Source organism: Leptonotus elevatus, chromosome 16 (assembly GCF_054856555.1).
Source record: "Leptonotus elevatus isolate MCC_2025b chromosome 16, RoL_Lele_1.0, whole genome shotgun sequence".
NCBI classification, from domain to species: Eukaryota; Metazoa; Chordata; class Actinopteri; order Syngnathiformes; family Syngnathidae; genus Leptonotus; species Leptonotus elevatus.
This window is the reverse complement of record NC_141254.1, coordinates 16,223,360-16,238,867: the sequence shown is the minus strand read 5'-3', so window position 1 is coordinate 16,238,867 and position 15,508 is coordinate 16,223,360. Positions and strand designations below refer to the sequence as shown.

Genomic DNA, 15,508 nt, shown 5'->3' with positions numbered 1-15,508 from the left:
AAAATATAATTCAAAAAATAAATACAAATGTGTGTATATGTATGTATATATATATATATATATATATAGTTTGCCTTTTTATTTTTTATTTCTAGTCATAAATTTAGTCGAGTTTAACAAACCCTATGAAGAAAGTTAGCATTACTTTTAGGGTCCGCCAAACCTTGGTAGTATACACAGTGTGCCTAAAAAATGTCACGTACGCAGTGCCTCATTGGCTGATTTTTTTATTTTATTTTATTTTTGTAAGTGGGTGGGAGAGCACGTTTGTTACACCAACTATCTGAATTAAGGGTACGTTCAGATGGTATTGTACATACTTCAATAAACGCCTCCCTCCTTTTCCTCCTTTACCCCCTCTCTACCTTTCATAAACAAAAACACCCTCTGTCGAAACCAACCATGGCTCTGATTTTTCTCTTCCCGTCCACACCTCCCAAAGACAGCTGAAGCATTCTCATCTGCTACCCACCATTCACTGTAATCATAACAATTTAAGACAAATTCAAAGCCAGCTTCTCTCACCTCCCGGTGCACTCTCTTGAAAGTCTTGATTACTCAATAGCAAGAGCATTCCTAAGATTTCGTCACTTCTTTATCATGAGACTGGGCATACCTCAGAAATGGCGTGTCGCTGATTAAGCAAAGAGCAGCCCACCCCCAAACGTCATCCACCTTTACAAACATTAGGTCGGGGAACAGAAATGAAAAGGCAAACTTAAATGTTTTTTTCTTTTTACAGCTCTATTCGTTATGTTTTTGTTTGTTTTTATGCATCCATTTTACCATTATCCTAATGTGTGTTGTCATTTTAATAATCTACAGACCATTATTCTGTATTGCATTACTATACATCATTCTGGGTCAGCGGTGGCTCTGCCAAACTCGCAAATGCAAATAATAATATTCATACAACAAGAAGCTGGATTTCCGTATCCAAATAATCCAACTAAATGAATACTCTTGTCGTTTTTCCAACAACAACTTGGATTGCAGTCTAATGAGGTGAAAACAGGACGAATATGCATGATCTAATTACAGAAGTTAGAGCCCGGTATGGGATTTGCAGAGGACTATCATTGTACCAATGAAGAAACAATGGCAAGTGTGGTCAATTGTGAGGCAGGCGTCTCAATCAGGAAGAATTTGTAGAATTTGAAGTAAATGAGAATTCCATTTTTTTTGACAGGCCATCACAATTACTTACTATTTAATCAAAATAATTTATTAAACAGAAGGTGACCGACCTCTTTAGTGCATGAATAATGGAAAATCTGCACCGATATGAAGTTATTGTTTAACATTTAACCCCTCAAACTAAATGGTTGAATACATTTTGAGTCACTATTCTCATTGGTAAGATCCTGACCAACTTTAAACCATCTTTCATTGAACAGAAAGCAAATAGGTTATCGGGTAGCATCATTTAGTTTAATTAACTATACAATTATCTACTATTCAAATCCCCAATTAAAAAAAAAGATTTGGGTAACACAACTCGATCCCTGTTAGAAGAAAATGATGGATGGATGAATTTTCTACCACAATGAAAAGAAAAAAAAAACATCTGAGAAAAAAAAACATGAAGTAACCACTCGTTATTTACTTTAGTGGGACATAAAATGATGCAGCATGCCAAATGTGGACCTGGGACTCGGGATGGGCGCGTATCGGTATCGGATCAATACTCAGCCTTATTTCCAGGCCATTTTACAATCTATGAATTAGGAATTAGAAATTTGCCATTTATTCTATGTCATTTTAAGGAAAAATGCTATATTGCGATATATACTGTACGTCTTTGTTTTGAAGTTATCCGTCATTTTTTAGGGACAATTTTATATATCAAAAGTATTGGAATTGGTGACTGTCTACTCAAGAGTTGAGTACTCCTACTGAAAAAAGTCTTTATTGACCTTTGTCAGATTTACTAAATATCAGGTTCTGAGCCAAATCCTGAATTTCTGCTCTCGACTGTTCTCATACCAACAATAGTGTGAATCATAAACATGAATTTAAAAAAATGGAAAAGGTAGTGAACTTTGGTTTGACCACATTTTTTGTTTACATGCATAGTATGAGAGAGCTTTTACATGTGGGGAACTCAAGACTGCAAATTGACTTTAAAAAAAGAAAAAGAAAAGAAAGGTAGTTCCCCAGGCTGTGGCTTCCCGGGAGACCAATCATGTTTCCTGCATCATTCCAACCTATATAAATTTCCATTTTGTCACAAATGAGACAAGCCCCATCAACATGAAAGTGTAGCCTGTGTGATTCAAATTTTCCCCCCAGGGCTTGTTATTTAATGTTTTACCCGCAGTCGATGTCAATGACATTCTTCTCGCAACACTTCACAGTGTCCAAAGTCCAACATGTGCCTTGAATCTGGAGTCACGGGCATCCATATTGATGGAATTGAAGTTTCTGGTTCTCCCTAAATTTACTTTTAATATGATGACGAAATGACATCACAATGAATGTACCTGAACTTCCTCAATCTATTTATGTTTTACAGGCCATGTGTCAACAAAACAGGAATTGTCTCACTAGGAATGAGTCACATTTCCTTTTTCCGCCTATCCCAGATTGTGTTTGTCTATGGTGTCTGCTTGTCATTCCACCTCCCACACCCTCACATCACTCAGAGTGAACATACAAGTACGCATGCTTTCGCCCTGCTAGGGTCAGTGTCCTCAAAAGAGAAGGAAAAGGAGCAAGGGAGCCGCCTAAACATCCTGAACGGGAATTCTCAGGCTTCTTTTTTTTTTTCTCTTTCTTTCAACAAGCAGCAGTTTTACTCGGTTAACATGTGCACCGGGACATGTTCGCGTTGCGTTGCTGTGTCTTTGTACCCATTGGCACTCATCTCCATCATTTGTAACATCGTGTTGTTCTTTCCTGACGGGGACATCAAATATGCCAAAGATGGACATATTACTGCGGAGGTGAAATATATGGGAGGACTCATCGGCGGGGGAGTCATGGTAAGTTGTCTCCAAACGTGCGCCTGAAGGGTGTGACGGACTCGCTTGCTGCACATTCTTTTGTTTTTGCGAACCTTGAGAGAAAAATGCTACCGAACATGAAGGTTTTCAGCACGCTCGTGCATTTGATATTGCACACTCACAAAATCCAACACTGCACATGAGTTTCATGAAAATGTTGTTATTGTCACATTTCCACGAGTCCTTAATGAAGTTTATGTAATGACATTTAACTCATTCACTGCCATTGACGGCTATAGACGTCAAAAATTCATTTGAACAATTTCTATTAGTTTGACATTTTTTCCCCACTTTTGTTAACAAGAGTATGAAAACCTAGAATTGTCCATTGTATTAGAACAGATATCAAATTTGTGATTAATCGTGAGTTAACTAGTGAAGTCATGCGAATAATTACGATTAAAAATTGTAATCGCCTGGCGCCCCTAATTTTTAACAATCTTTTCTTTAAAAAAAAAAAGAAACAAAATTATTAAAAATTAAACAAAAAATGTGTTGTTGTTTTTTAAAGAAAAGATTATTAATAATTAGGGGCATCAGGCGATTACATTTTTTAATCGTAATTAATCGCATGACTTCACTAGTTAACTCACGATTAATCACTAATTTTATATCTGTTCTAAATGTAAAAAAATCTAGGTTTTCATACTCTTGTTTAACAAAAATGGAGAAAAAAAAAGTTAAACTAATAGTTCAAATGATTTTTTTTTTGAAAGTCTATAGCTGTCAATGGCAGTGAATGAGTTCATATCAATCCGTTTCAGGTGTTGTTACCAGCACTTTATATCCACCTGACTGGGAAACACGGATGCTGTGGAAATCGCTGTGGGGTGAGTGAGTCTGTTTATTAAATTAAGACTATTCACTGTATTTTACTATTGACCTGTTGCCATGAAAATTCTGTCATGTATAAAGAAAATTTGAAGCAAAGTAAATGTGAATTTTTATAGTCAATCTGGATCTAATACGCAACTTCAATGACAACTAATTGTCATTGATTTTAGTCAATTATTTCTCATGTGAGCATAAGTATTGGACTGCCGGGTATGTTTTGTGGCCCACGTGTGTCTAATTACATATATTATGCAAACGGGTCTATCACTGACTGTCTATTTTAACCAGTTTCATATTTATTTTTCCTGTAAACTACATTTATACTTGTTCGATTTGCACACAACATCAACCAAATTCATGCTACAGAAACCAAGTTAAAAGGGAAAACATGAATTAAATATTAACACATTCACTGCCATTGACGGCTATAGACGTCAAAAATTCATTTGAACTATTTCTATTAGTTAAACATTTTTTTCCACTTTTGTTAACAAGAGTATGAAAACCTAGGAAAAAAAATATTGTACATTTACAGCAGATATAAAATGTGTGATTAATCATGTGTTAACTATTGAAGTCATGCGATTAATCACAATTTTAAAAAATTATTGCCTGACGCGATTTAGATTATTAAAAAAATTAATAATCTTAATTAATTGCATGACTCTACTAGTTAACTCACAAATAATCACACATTTTATACCTGTTCTAAATGTACAATATTAAGAAAAGCTAGGTTTTCATACTCTTGTTAACAAAATTAGAAAACATTTTTAAACTAATAGAAATTGTTCAATTGAATTTTTGACGTCTATAGCCGTCAATGGCAGTGAATGAGTTAAATATCTATAATATTTAATATAAATTCTTACTCAATTGAAGTTACAAAAAAAAACCACGTGTTTCACTTGTGACTTTAAGACTAAAAACGTCTGTTATCTCATCAATCAGCAATTGAAACAACAATGTCAGGATGAGGACAAAATGTTTAGTCCACCTCAAACTCCATTAGGACATGTTCCTAAACTTTGCTTATCTTTCCACTTCCTCAGATGTTCTTATCAATCGCATTTGCCGCAGTGGGTGTGGCCGGCGCCCTGTACAGCATGAGTGTGGCAGCACTGGGTTTGAAGAACGGCCCCCTTTGTAAAGTCATCTTGATATGGTCCACACCTTTCACAGACAGGTAACCCTTTGATCAGGTTTATTTGATGGGTGGCATAAACATGATAATCATTTATCTCTAGCTGCTTCTTTCGGAACAGTCACATTGGCATACAAATATACAAAATGAAGGTTGTGTTGAGGGATGGTGCACGGGTCAAGAAATAATCGTATGTAAGGTGTGAATACACTTTTTTTTTTTAACCATTTCCACAAAAAAAAATTCAGACGTAATCTTTTGAGGACATATTACATGACTGCAGTGCACTTTAAGGACGGGAAGAAGAGTCAAGAAAGTCAATTTATATGCCAAGGATGAGAAACAATCTCTAAACAGCAGAGGGCGTTTATTGTCGCCATCTAGTGGCTGACAATGGAATCACATTTAGCTATCAACTACAGATAAAATAAAATTAAAATAAAAAACAGAATTGGGGACTGGTTAAGAGAGGTAGAAAAAGTATTTGATAAGGTTGGTCTCCATTATAGAAATAAATCAATATGTCATGTCAGCCAAATTAAATCAATACTTGGGGACTCAGGAAGTGCTAGTTATATAAAGCATAATTAATCAATTATGTCAGTTTGGAGTTTTAGATAACTCCTTTTTTTTTTTTTTTGTACAGTACTGCTCAATTGCTCATATCAGTTTTGTATTCTAGCATCGAGTAAGCTGGTGTACGGCACGATGAAACAAGATAAACAAAAAAACCCGGAACCATGAGGCAGACATGCTAATCAAGCTCATTTGTTCCCAGTGACCCGAGTTACCTGACTGACCACACCTGGTGGGGGAAATGCACGGAGCCCAAAAACATTGTGCAGTTCAACGTTGGACTGTTTGGCACCCTGCTGGCCTGTAGCTGCGTGCAAGCGGTTCTGTGTGCCATCCAGATGATCAATGGCCTCTTCGGCTGCTTGTGCGGAACCTGCACCAACAAAACCGTCATCTGAATCCTGGAATTCAACGCTGCCAGCTGACTGAAATTGCTTTTACAACTAATACCTTGGTAGTCCAAATGATCGTGCAATTGCTTTTGATTTGCAGCTGCACTGTGAAAAAAAAAGAAATCTGAACTGCCAGCGACCCCTGCTGGCAAGCGGCTGCATCACATGCTCTTGAAAAAACAAATTATTCACATTGTCTTATGTAAAAGTATGGAAGCGTATTGTATTTACTTTAAAAAAATCCTGTTTTTCTGACAAATTTTTTGGGGGAGCGTTTTTTTAAAGGTTTTTTTTCTGTTTTATAGAATATTTTTTCCCAGTTTTTTTGTCTTTTTTTTGTTTTAAAAAAAACTGTTTTTTGAGTAATTTTTCCGTTTTATAAAATAATTATTTTCTGCATATTTTTTCTTCTGTTTTTCTGAATATATTTTTTAAAGGGGTTTTCAGAACTAACCACAATACAGTATACACATTCATCCCTTTATTGAGAGCCAGTAAGTAAACATGACCATCTTATTGCATATGGAGGTATGCGGGAAAGTGTCCGCTTTTGTATTAGCGAGTCTGCAACAAGTCACTTGGAGTTCAGAGGTAAAAATAATAATAATACTCCGAAAAACAGAATAACAGCTTTGTTTTTTGGAATCATTTCATTATTTAAAAAAAATATATATATTTTTCTTTTTTTATATATTTTTTTCCGTTTTTCTGAATATTTTTTTCAACCTGTTTTTCAAAATATTTTTTTTACAGAAAAAAATATTCAGAAAAACTGAAAAAAAAATACTGAAAAAAACAAAGCTCCCCCCAAAAATTTGTCAGAAAAACAGGAGGTTTTTTTTTTCCAAGTGAATGCAATACGCTTCCGTATAAAAGTTCACAAAGTGTCTTGCTGAATATCCTCTAATCATAAAGTTAGGCATATTTGGCTTTGAATGTCAGGTCGAACCTAAAATGCACTATAATCTTCACAGGAAGCTGAATATCGCAACATTTTTGGGAATAGTGTATAAATCAAGTCTATTCATTCATTCATTCATTATTAGAATGTTTAATACATGCTAGACACACAGCATTGTTTACCGTAACTGCTAACATGCTTCACAGTAAAAATCTGTTTAAGATGCTCATATAAACACAGGAAATAAGCTGCTTTAGTGAAAACTTTTAATACAGATATTATAACTACAACATCAAGATAGTTAAATATACCAATATGTTTTTGTTGGCATTTTCTTAATAAAACATTTCTATTAACAAATAATAGATATGACTGAGTTGTTGTTTTTTTACCATGTTGAATTTTTTATTTAACCGAACACATTTTTCATTCATTCATTGTTTATTGCAAAACAGTGGAACGACCCGATAGGTGGCGTGAAAATGGAGTGATCAATTTGAATCAAAATCAGAAGGCAAACAATGAATTGTAACAATTGAGTGTGTTTTAGTTCAAGTTGAGTTAATTAATTTGGTTTGTAAAAACAGACCCTGCTTTTTAAACAACTTTGGAACTACTCAGTCAAAAAAAAAAAGAAGCATAAAATTGAAAATCTAGGAAATAAATAATTTCTAAAAAAACATGAGTCATTAATTCAATTTCGGAATACTATAAGTTAGATAAACTCATGGAGTGGCATCATTTTAGACCAATGAACACATTTGGTCTGTTTTCAAGCCTCGAAACTCATCAAGCATTACAAAGGAGTGCCCCCCCCCTTAATTCTTAATGTGCATGCATACATTAGATGCTTTGAAAGGCATGTACAAAATGCTGTATATTTTTGTGCATTTGACAACATTGAGGTAGGCAAAAATTTAGCAAGGACAAGACCACATAGAATAGCTGTCTCGGAAATATTGGCAGTCGAACCTCTAACAGTTGTTAGCTCTAAAAACCCATTAACATCATCATTTCAAAAATATAAACACAACGTGTAAGTTCAAAAGAAAAAAAAACAAACACGATTCTTCACATGAGGTCTTGAGGCCCGAGAATAAATCCTGACTGCTGCTCCTTGGCTAACTTGTTTAAAAATTCAACTATCAAACTGCTTCATCATGACCTTGCGGCTGACCTCATAGCCCAGGAAAAGTGCTCCGTTAGCAGGAAAGGTGCGGACCATGGTGGGAGTGAGACCAGAGTAGAGCGCTCTAATACCTACAAGCAAGAAATTAAACAAAAAGAACTGAGACGATTTCAACTCGTTCGGACAAAATGAACGTTTTACTACCTTCGGTTCGCGCGATGGTCATAAAGGTTTTGAAAAATCCGCCCTGCTTGCTCGTCATGGACATGACCTGGATCCGAGACTTGACGCAGTCCATGGGGTAGACCACCAGCCACAGGCACGCCCCTCCGCAACCCCCGCTGAACACAATCGGAGCCACGCCTACGCAAAAAGTAAGACGCAAACGCGTTGACGATGATATCCCGGAATGCATCGCGGCGGCGGCGGCGCACTCACCGATGTCATCTTTTCCGCACTTCATGTAGTCTGCAAAGGCACTGCGGCAAAGCTCGTAGGCGCCAAAGAAGCAGAAGTAGCCGGGCACCTCTCTGGCGATGGTGGTGGTCAAGCCCTGGAAGAAACCCTGCGGGCCTTCGTTCTTCATGATGGATTTGACCACGGACCACACCGAGCTGCGGAGAGAGAGCGCACGGGGACGTACGGACCAGAAAGGAATCGTGAGACAGTCGCGATTGGATTCAGATTTTCAGATTCAATTCAGAATTGATTTTTGATTTGAAACGATTTGATTGACAATGATTTCTGCTATCTGTAGACGTGCAAAGAATCGTCTTGATCTACTCTCGTCTGTTTTGCAAGACAGAATGACAAAAGGAAGTGTTTTTTTTTGTTGTTGTGATTTTACATTTAAGTTTTGAATTGTAAGGAAAGTATCTTTCCACATAGCCACAACTGCTACTCTATGTAGCTAGCTATAAATGTGATAGCTTTTATAGTATATAATATTTAGCAGACAGCAAACAGTCCAATGTTGCTGGTATCAAGCAGTCCGTTACACTCGAATTGAGGTTAAATGGTTAAAAGGGTCAACCTAAACACGCAAAACAAAGAAACTAGCTTGTTTCCCGAACGCAGCTAGCTCAAGGCTAACGCACAATGGAAAGCGCCCTTGGCTCGCTCACGCTAATTAGCGCTCCACTCGCGGCACTTTTAATCACACAAAAGAACGGCTATTCATACGAAAACGCGGCAGGAATGTATACAGAGAAGCATCTTGACATTACTCACACCTATACTCTTCCAAAAAAAAAAAAAAAACTTGTATTAGCATAACTTGATCCAAACTTCTTTCTTCTATTCTGTAATGCGGTTACAACACCGCCCCTAAGTGGCCAAATCATGTACAACACGAACAGCGCTCCAAATAAAAAGGTGCACACAACCAATGGCAATACAGGAGAAAATAAATAAATAAAATCGATTTTGCCACATTTTATCAGTTCATTCAGCCGTTATCGTTTGGACAACGAAAACCGTAGCTTGTGTCTCTCGTCTTACATACAAGCCGTTCTCGCGCTCACCCCATCCCAACCGGAAGACTTGTTAAAACCACTCACTTTTGACTCCTGGCAATCTTGCCCGACGCCTCCATTTCGTACATGGCTTGCAGACGACACTTGACGAGCTCCGTGGGGCAAAGGACCAGCGAAGAGAAGATGGACGCCACCGAGCCGGCGCACGCGTTCTGCATGTCGCTGGCGAGCACACAGATCTCCTTTTCCCGTGTTCTCACAACTTATACGGCCCGAAGCGTTTGTTGTCGAGGTCGCCCCTACCTCAACACGGCATCGCTGTGCAGTCCCGCCGTGAAGCGGATGAGCTGCCGGCAGAAGCCGTAGCTCATGAAGAGCACCGAGTTCTCGGCGACGTTCGCTATGAGAGCCGGCGAGGTTCCCTGGTAGAGACCCCGGAGACCGACTTGTTTGTACGTGGTCGTGATGCAGTGGATGAAGCCCCTGTAGAGTGTGGGAAAGGTCTGCATCTTGACCTTGGCTGTGTCCAGAGGTTGTCCACTGAAGACGCACGCAGCACCGCCTGGGAGGAGACAATGCGGTCCCCAATGAGGGAGGCAAGATTTGGACCTCTTCTATCTTTATGGACTATTTCCTCCTGGCTGAGACAAGATGTCTGTGGACATTCTTAGTCGTCATCCATTTTGCAAATGTTCTTGTTTGTTGAAGCTAAAAAGGCCCAGGCTCATTTTTGAGTTTGTTTGTACCTTTGTCCCTTAGGCATGGTGCGTTACTTTTAACTCATTCACTGCCATAAATTCATAAAAATAAAAATAAATAAAAAAGATTATTAAAAATTCGGGCCAAGAGGCGATACATTTTTTTATTTGTAATTAATCGCATGACTTCAATGGTTAACTCTGTTCTAAATGTCCAATCTTTTTTTTTCTTCTAGGTTTTCATACTCTTGTTAACAAAATTGGGGGGAAAATGTAAATAATAGAAATAGTTCAAATGAATTTTTGACGTCTATAGCCGTCAATGGCAGTGAATGAGTTAAAAAATTAGGGGCAAGAGGCGATTACATTTTTTATTTGTAATTAATCACATGACTTCACTAGTTAACTCACGATTAAATCGCAAATTCCATATTTTCTAAATGTACAATAAAAATATTCAAGATTTTCATACTCTTAACAAAATTGGAAAAAAAAAAGTTAAACTAATAGAAATAGCTCAAATAAATTTTTGACGTTTATAGCCGTCAACGGCAGTGAATGAATTAAAAAAAATATATATATATATATATATATTAAAAAATTCGGGGCGTCAGGCGATTAAAGTTTTTAATCGGAATTAACCGCATGACTTCACTAGTTAACTCGCGATTAATCACAAATTTCATGTACAAAACAAAATGTACGATAAAAAAAATTCTAGGTTTTCAACAAAAGTGGGGGGGAAAAAAAGTGAACTAATAAAAATAGTTACAATGAATTTTTGACGTTTATAGCCGTCAATGGCAGTGAATGAGTTAAGACTTTAAGAGAAGGACAATAAGTGAGCCGAATGTCGAGCAGAGGCAAATGAGCCCATTTGGGCACACTTTTAAAGAGATAGCAGGAGGTGACGATCAGGAACACACAGAACAATAATGGATAATGTACTGTACTGCACTGTGTGATTTGTTTTTATAGTTTGAAGAGGGTGTGTGTGTGTGTGTGGGGGGGGGGGGGGGGGTCAGGTTACCTATAGCTCCAGCAGAGAGGTCGATGATGGCTTGAGGTGCCATCGTGTTCGAAATTGTCAGAAGAGATTTCTCTTTCCGTTCAGGCACCTGACAACCGACAATATGGAAGCATCTCATTAAAATGTAGAAAGAGTCAATTTTTTTTTTTTTTTTTTTACAGCTATACATACTTCTAAAATAAACTGAAAATGTACCATCTCAAGAAATTACTCTACTACATAATAAATCCAAAAAGATATCGAAATATAATCAATTCAGTAGGAATTGGTCTTGAAATTGAAGATGCAAGTTTAGTTTGATGCTTATTACAATAATGTTTTCATCTCAACAGTCCCAAGGTAATCTGTTGTATTTGCAATTGTTCTACTGATTGGCAAACGGGCACACAATTTATTGACTAAGGCCTTTTTGATTAATTGTTTTATTAATTGCGTGACTTCACTAGTTAACTCACAATTATATCTGTTCTAAATGTACAATAAAAAAAAATCTAGGTTTTCATACTCTTGTTAACAAAAGTAGAGAAAAATGTGAAGCTAATAGAAATGGTATTAATGTTGATTTTTTGACGTCAATGGCAGTGAATGAGTTAATTACGATTAAAAATTGCAATCACATTTTTAATACTATTTTTTTTTATCGCATCAGGCGGTTATTTTTTTATTGTAATTAAATCGCATGACTTTAATAGTTAACTCACGATTAATCACAAATTTTATATCTGTTTGAAATGTACAATAAGAAAAATCTAGGTTTTCATACTCTTGCTAACAACAGTGGGGAAAAAATGTTAAACTACTAGAAATTGTTTAAATTAATTTTTGACGTCTATAGCCGTCAGTGGCAGTGAATGAGTTAATAATTACTTTATGTTTATGTTGTTATGGTCATATTCATTTATTGGTGAATTTAAAATGAGTCTTCCGCCCATGCACAGCATTATACAAGTACATAGAAATAAAATATGTATATAAAGTGTTTTGTTTTTTTTTGTTTTTTTTGCTTATGACGTATGACGTTTTTATTTGTATAGCACATTTCTTATACACAAAGCAACTCAATGTTATCAAATGCTGTCCCAAATTGAGCATAACCCCCGTTACATCGTCGTTTATTTTTTTCCCCGTTTTTATTTTTAAATAACCCTTGCTTAAAAATCCTTGCTTTAGATCTTTGGGATTAAACGGCAAAAGTAGCATACCTTGCACTTCTGTGCATGCGCTGTTCCCGCGCATGCGCAGTAAGAACAGGTTGGGCTAAAAAAAGTGCTCCTCAAAATAAAAATGTTACTCCTAAAATGAAAAATGAAGCCATTCATTTGCAAAACTGCTATTTAAAAAAGGTTATTTTGAGATCCTTTCTAAGAAATGTCAGTAGTATGTACTTTTGTTGCCATGTTAAAGTTACAACCTATGAAGGTTACCGGCAGATGGGGGTGATGACTCGACCCTGCGCATTTTTAAACTTATTCCAATAAAGAAGCTTACTAGATCTACTACTTTGCATCGTAATATCTTTAATGAAAGAATACGTACTTTTCCACATGTTTTACATAAAGTGTTCTTTCGTAGGCCTTAATTAGCGATCCAACTCGAGGAACAGTGGACATTTTCTGCGATTACGCTGCAACGAAATTACTTTAAATAGTAGCCCTATCGTAATCAATAAAATATATACAATATAAAATATATACCTACCTTGGGGAGAGCGAGCGTTTTACTCCGCGTGACCTCAGCGGTGAAATGCGGCTCACCCGGCAACTTGCTAAGTGGAGCTAACGTAGAGCGTGCTATGGTACACTAGCAGAGCACGCATGATTATCTCAAATGTTATCTCTTCTGCGGCATCTTCCCCTCCACAATGTGGCGTCAATGGATGGATGAATGGGCGATGATAACGGCGCTGCAGATCAGAATAATAATAGATGATGTTGCAGCACATCTTTGTAGACAGGCTTTCACGAGGTCTCTCTCTGCTCCGCTTGCAGGTACAAAAGTCTTTCCCCGTCCACTCTTGAGCCGTTCTCGATTATAATGGACTTAGCTTAGACCGCCGTTCAGGTTCGGTGACATGGTGTTAGATAAAACAAAAAGGCTGCGGGCTTTATTCATTTTGTTTACAGTTTTTTAAAATGTTTTTTTTAAAACGAACAGTGTGAGTGATCTTCGTTACGTGGAACTCATGGATTTTAAAACTTCCGGTTTGTTGACTCGTCAGGTGGTACAAATTGTTAGCGCGCCCTCTGCTGTTTGTTTTGTGAAACGCCGGACAGTCACAGTTTTGTCAAGTGCGGTGACAAGTGCCGGTACTAACTTTGTATTTAGTACAAGCAGATATTTGCATATAAAGAAAATTCTGATAAATATAGAGGTAATAATTCAGTTCTGGACCAAAGTGAAAGTATGGTGTGACTGAATTTCATACTCCTAAATTTCCACCTTGTTAAACTAAATTACAATGAAACAGAATTACATTAACACACACACACCATAACAAGCCTATTTCGACCAGGCAAGGAGTACAAAGTACAGATACAGTATCAGTAAATACTAACAAGTCACCAGGGGGAAATACTCAAGAACATACATCTAAAATATCTACTAAAGTAATTTAACGAAGTGTTGTTGCTATTAAAACTTCAGAAAGAAAATCTGTCAAATGCAGTGTGATTTGTACAATTTGTCCACTGTGGTTTGCTTTCGTTGTCTGTCTGTTACAGCGCAAGGAGAGGAGCAAAGTTCAACTGCACACATTTCCCATAAAATGTGCAAACACAGCATTCAGCTGCAATGATCAAGAGTACAACAAGGGCCACAATACAAATAAAGCAGAGTAGTGTTCCTGCACGGGGGTCAATGTGCAGGTGTCATGTCACTAAAAATATTGATGTGGCAGATGGATTTCTTAATGGTGTGTACACAACAGTTGTATTGACCTCTTTATGGCTTCATCTACTTGAAAGTTGGAAGGTGACTTTTAACAAAGCATCTGAAGTCACAGTATGGCTGCGCGGGCAACAAAAGTGCTTAGTTAGCACGAGGAAGGGCAGGATCACACTTAAACAAGACCAAGGGAAACACACAAGGAAAACAGAACCCAAAACATGACATGAAGTAGCCGTGGTTATGATTTAGCAATTATTGCATGTAGGGCTGATTAATTCATTCACTTCCATTGACGGCTATAGTCGTCAAAAATTCATTTGAACTATTTATTTTCGTTTGACTTTTTTTTCCACTTTTGTTAACAAGAGTATGAAAACCTAGGGGGGGGAATATTGTACATTTAGAACAGATATAAAATTTGTGATTAATCATGAGTTAACTAGTGAAGTCATTTGAATAATTACAATAAAAATAATAATAATCGCCTGATGCCCCTAATAATAAAAAAGAAAAGGAAAGATTAATACAAATTAGGGGCGTCAGACGATTACATTTTTAATAGTAATTAATGGCATGACTTCACTAGTTAACTCACGATTAATCACAAATTTTATATCCGTTCTAAATGTACAATAAAAAAAATTCTAGGTTGTCACACTCTTGTTAACAAAAGTGGGGGAAAAATGTGAAATTAATAGAAATAGTTCAAATGAATTTTTGACGTGAATGGCAGTGAATGAGTTAATTCAATATTTGGTTTGAATAATTTTCAGCTTGAGTGTAATCTTCCCCCCAGAAAACTTGTCACAAATATGATTCTAAATGTGGGAAAAAATATACCAGTGTGAAAAAAACAAATTTGTCATGCGATTAATTACAATTAAAAAATTTAATCGCCTGACGCCCCTAATTTTTAATCTTTTCTTTTTCTTTTTTTAACCGTTTCAGGTGATTAAATGTTTTTATTGTAATTAATCGCATGACTTCACTAGTTAACTCACGATGTACAATCATTTTTTCCCTCGGTTTTCATACTCTTGTTAACAAAAGTGAGAAAAAAAAGTTCAACTAATGGAAATAGTTCAAATGAATTTTTGACGTCTATAGCCGTCAATGGCAGTGAATGACTTAATAAACATAATTATTCAATTATTTCAAACCTTAATATATTTTCACCTACCATAGTTGAACTTTAAATAAAAGAAAAAATCTGGAAATAAATTAGTAACAAATACAGGTCAAATAATAATTATACTAAAATAATAGCAATAAACAACTTGGCCTCGTAGGGGCAGTGTGGAGCAGTGCATACATTGAGATACATAGATAAAAAAAAAAAATAATATAAAATAAATTATAAAATAATATAAATATTTGTTATATCTCTTCCGGAACACAATGCTAAGTTTCTTTTAGCCTGTCAATAGGATTTCCCATT

The 15,508-nt window shown here is 36.4% G+C and overlaps 2 protein-coding genes across 3 annotated transcripts; one reads left to right on the top strand and one right to left on the bottom strand.

Moving 5' to 3' along the window:
- The first annotated feature begins 31 nt into the window (after window positions 1–31).
- LOC147161001 (transmembrane 4 L6 family member 5-like) lies at window positions 32–7,217 on the top strand. The gene is made up of 4 exons (XM_086098376.1): window positions 32–2,984; window positions 3,770–3,835; window positions 4,892–5,025; window positions 5,762–7,217. Exons 1-4 carry the CDS (start codon window positions 2,478–2,480, stop codon window positions 5,955–5,957), a joined length of 903 nt encoding a protein of 300 aa, XP_085954502.1. The 5' UTR covers window positions 32–2,477; the 3' UTR covers window positions 5,958–7,217.
- On the bottom strand, window positions 7,105–13,399 carry slc25a15b (solute carrier family 25 member 15b). 2 transcript variants are annotated; one of them, XM_086098378.1, is made up of 7 exons: window positions 12,879–13,399; window positions 11,185–11,272; window positions 9,760–10,018; window positions 9,541–9,678; window positions 8,420–8,595; window positions 8,186–8,344; window positions 7,105–8,112 (listed from the first exon to the last, which is right to left on the bottom strand). In XM_086098378.1, the coding sequence occupies exons 2-7, from the start codon at window positions 11,225–11,227 to the stop codon at window positions 7,991–7,993; spliced, it is 897 nt and encodes a 298-aa protein (XP_085954504.1). In that variant the 5' UTR covers window positions 11,228–11,272; window positions 12,879–13,399; the 3' UTR covers window positions 7,105–7,990. The 2 variants fall into 2 exon arrangements, with proteins under 2 accessions (XP_085954504.1, XP_085954503.1); XM_086098377.1 differs by having other exon boundaries at window positions 12,883–13,398.
- Window positions 13,400–15,508: the final 2,109 nt, after the last annotated feature.

Excerpts from the sequence above, each read along its gene's own strand:
- LOC147161001 (XM_086098376.1), top strand. The coding sequence starts at position 2,478 with ATGTACCTGAACTTCCTCAATCTATTTATGTTTTACAGGCCATGTGTC. Across the intron at positions 2,985-3,769 it reads TCATCGGCGGGGGAGTCATG|GTGTTGTTACCAGCACTTTA; the intron begins GTAAGTTGTCTC and ends AATCCGTTTCAG. Across the intron at positions 5,026-5,761 it reads TCCACACCTTTCACAGACAG|TGACCCGAGTTACCTGACTG; the intron begins GTAACCCTTTGA and ends ATTTGTTCCCAG.
- slc25a15b (XM_086098378.1), bottom strand. The coding sequence starts at position 11,227 with ATGGCACCTCAAGCCATCATCGACCTCTCTGCTGGAGCTATAG. Across the intron at positions 8,345-8,419 it reads GTGCGGAAAAGATGACATCG|GCGTGGCTCCGATTGTGTTC; the intron begins GTGAGTGCGCCG and ends CTTTTTGCGTAG. Across the intron at positions 8,113-8,185 it reads GACCATCGCGCGAACCGAAG|GTATTAGAGCGCTCTACTCT; the intron begins GTAGTAAAACGT and ends TCTTGCTTGTAG.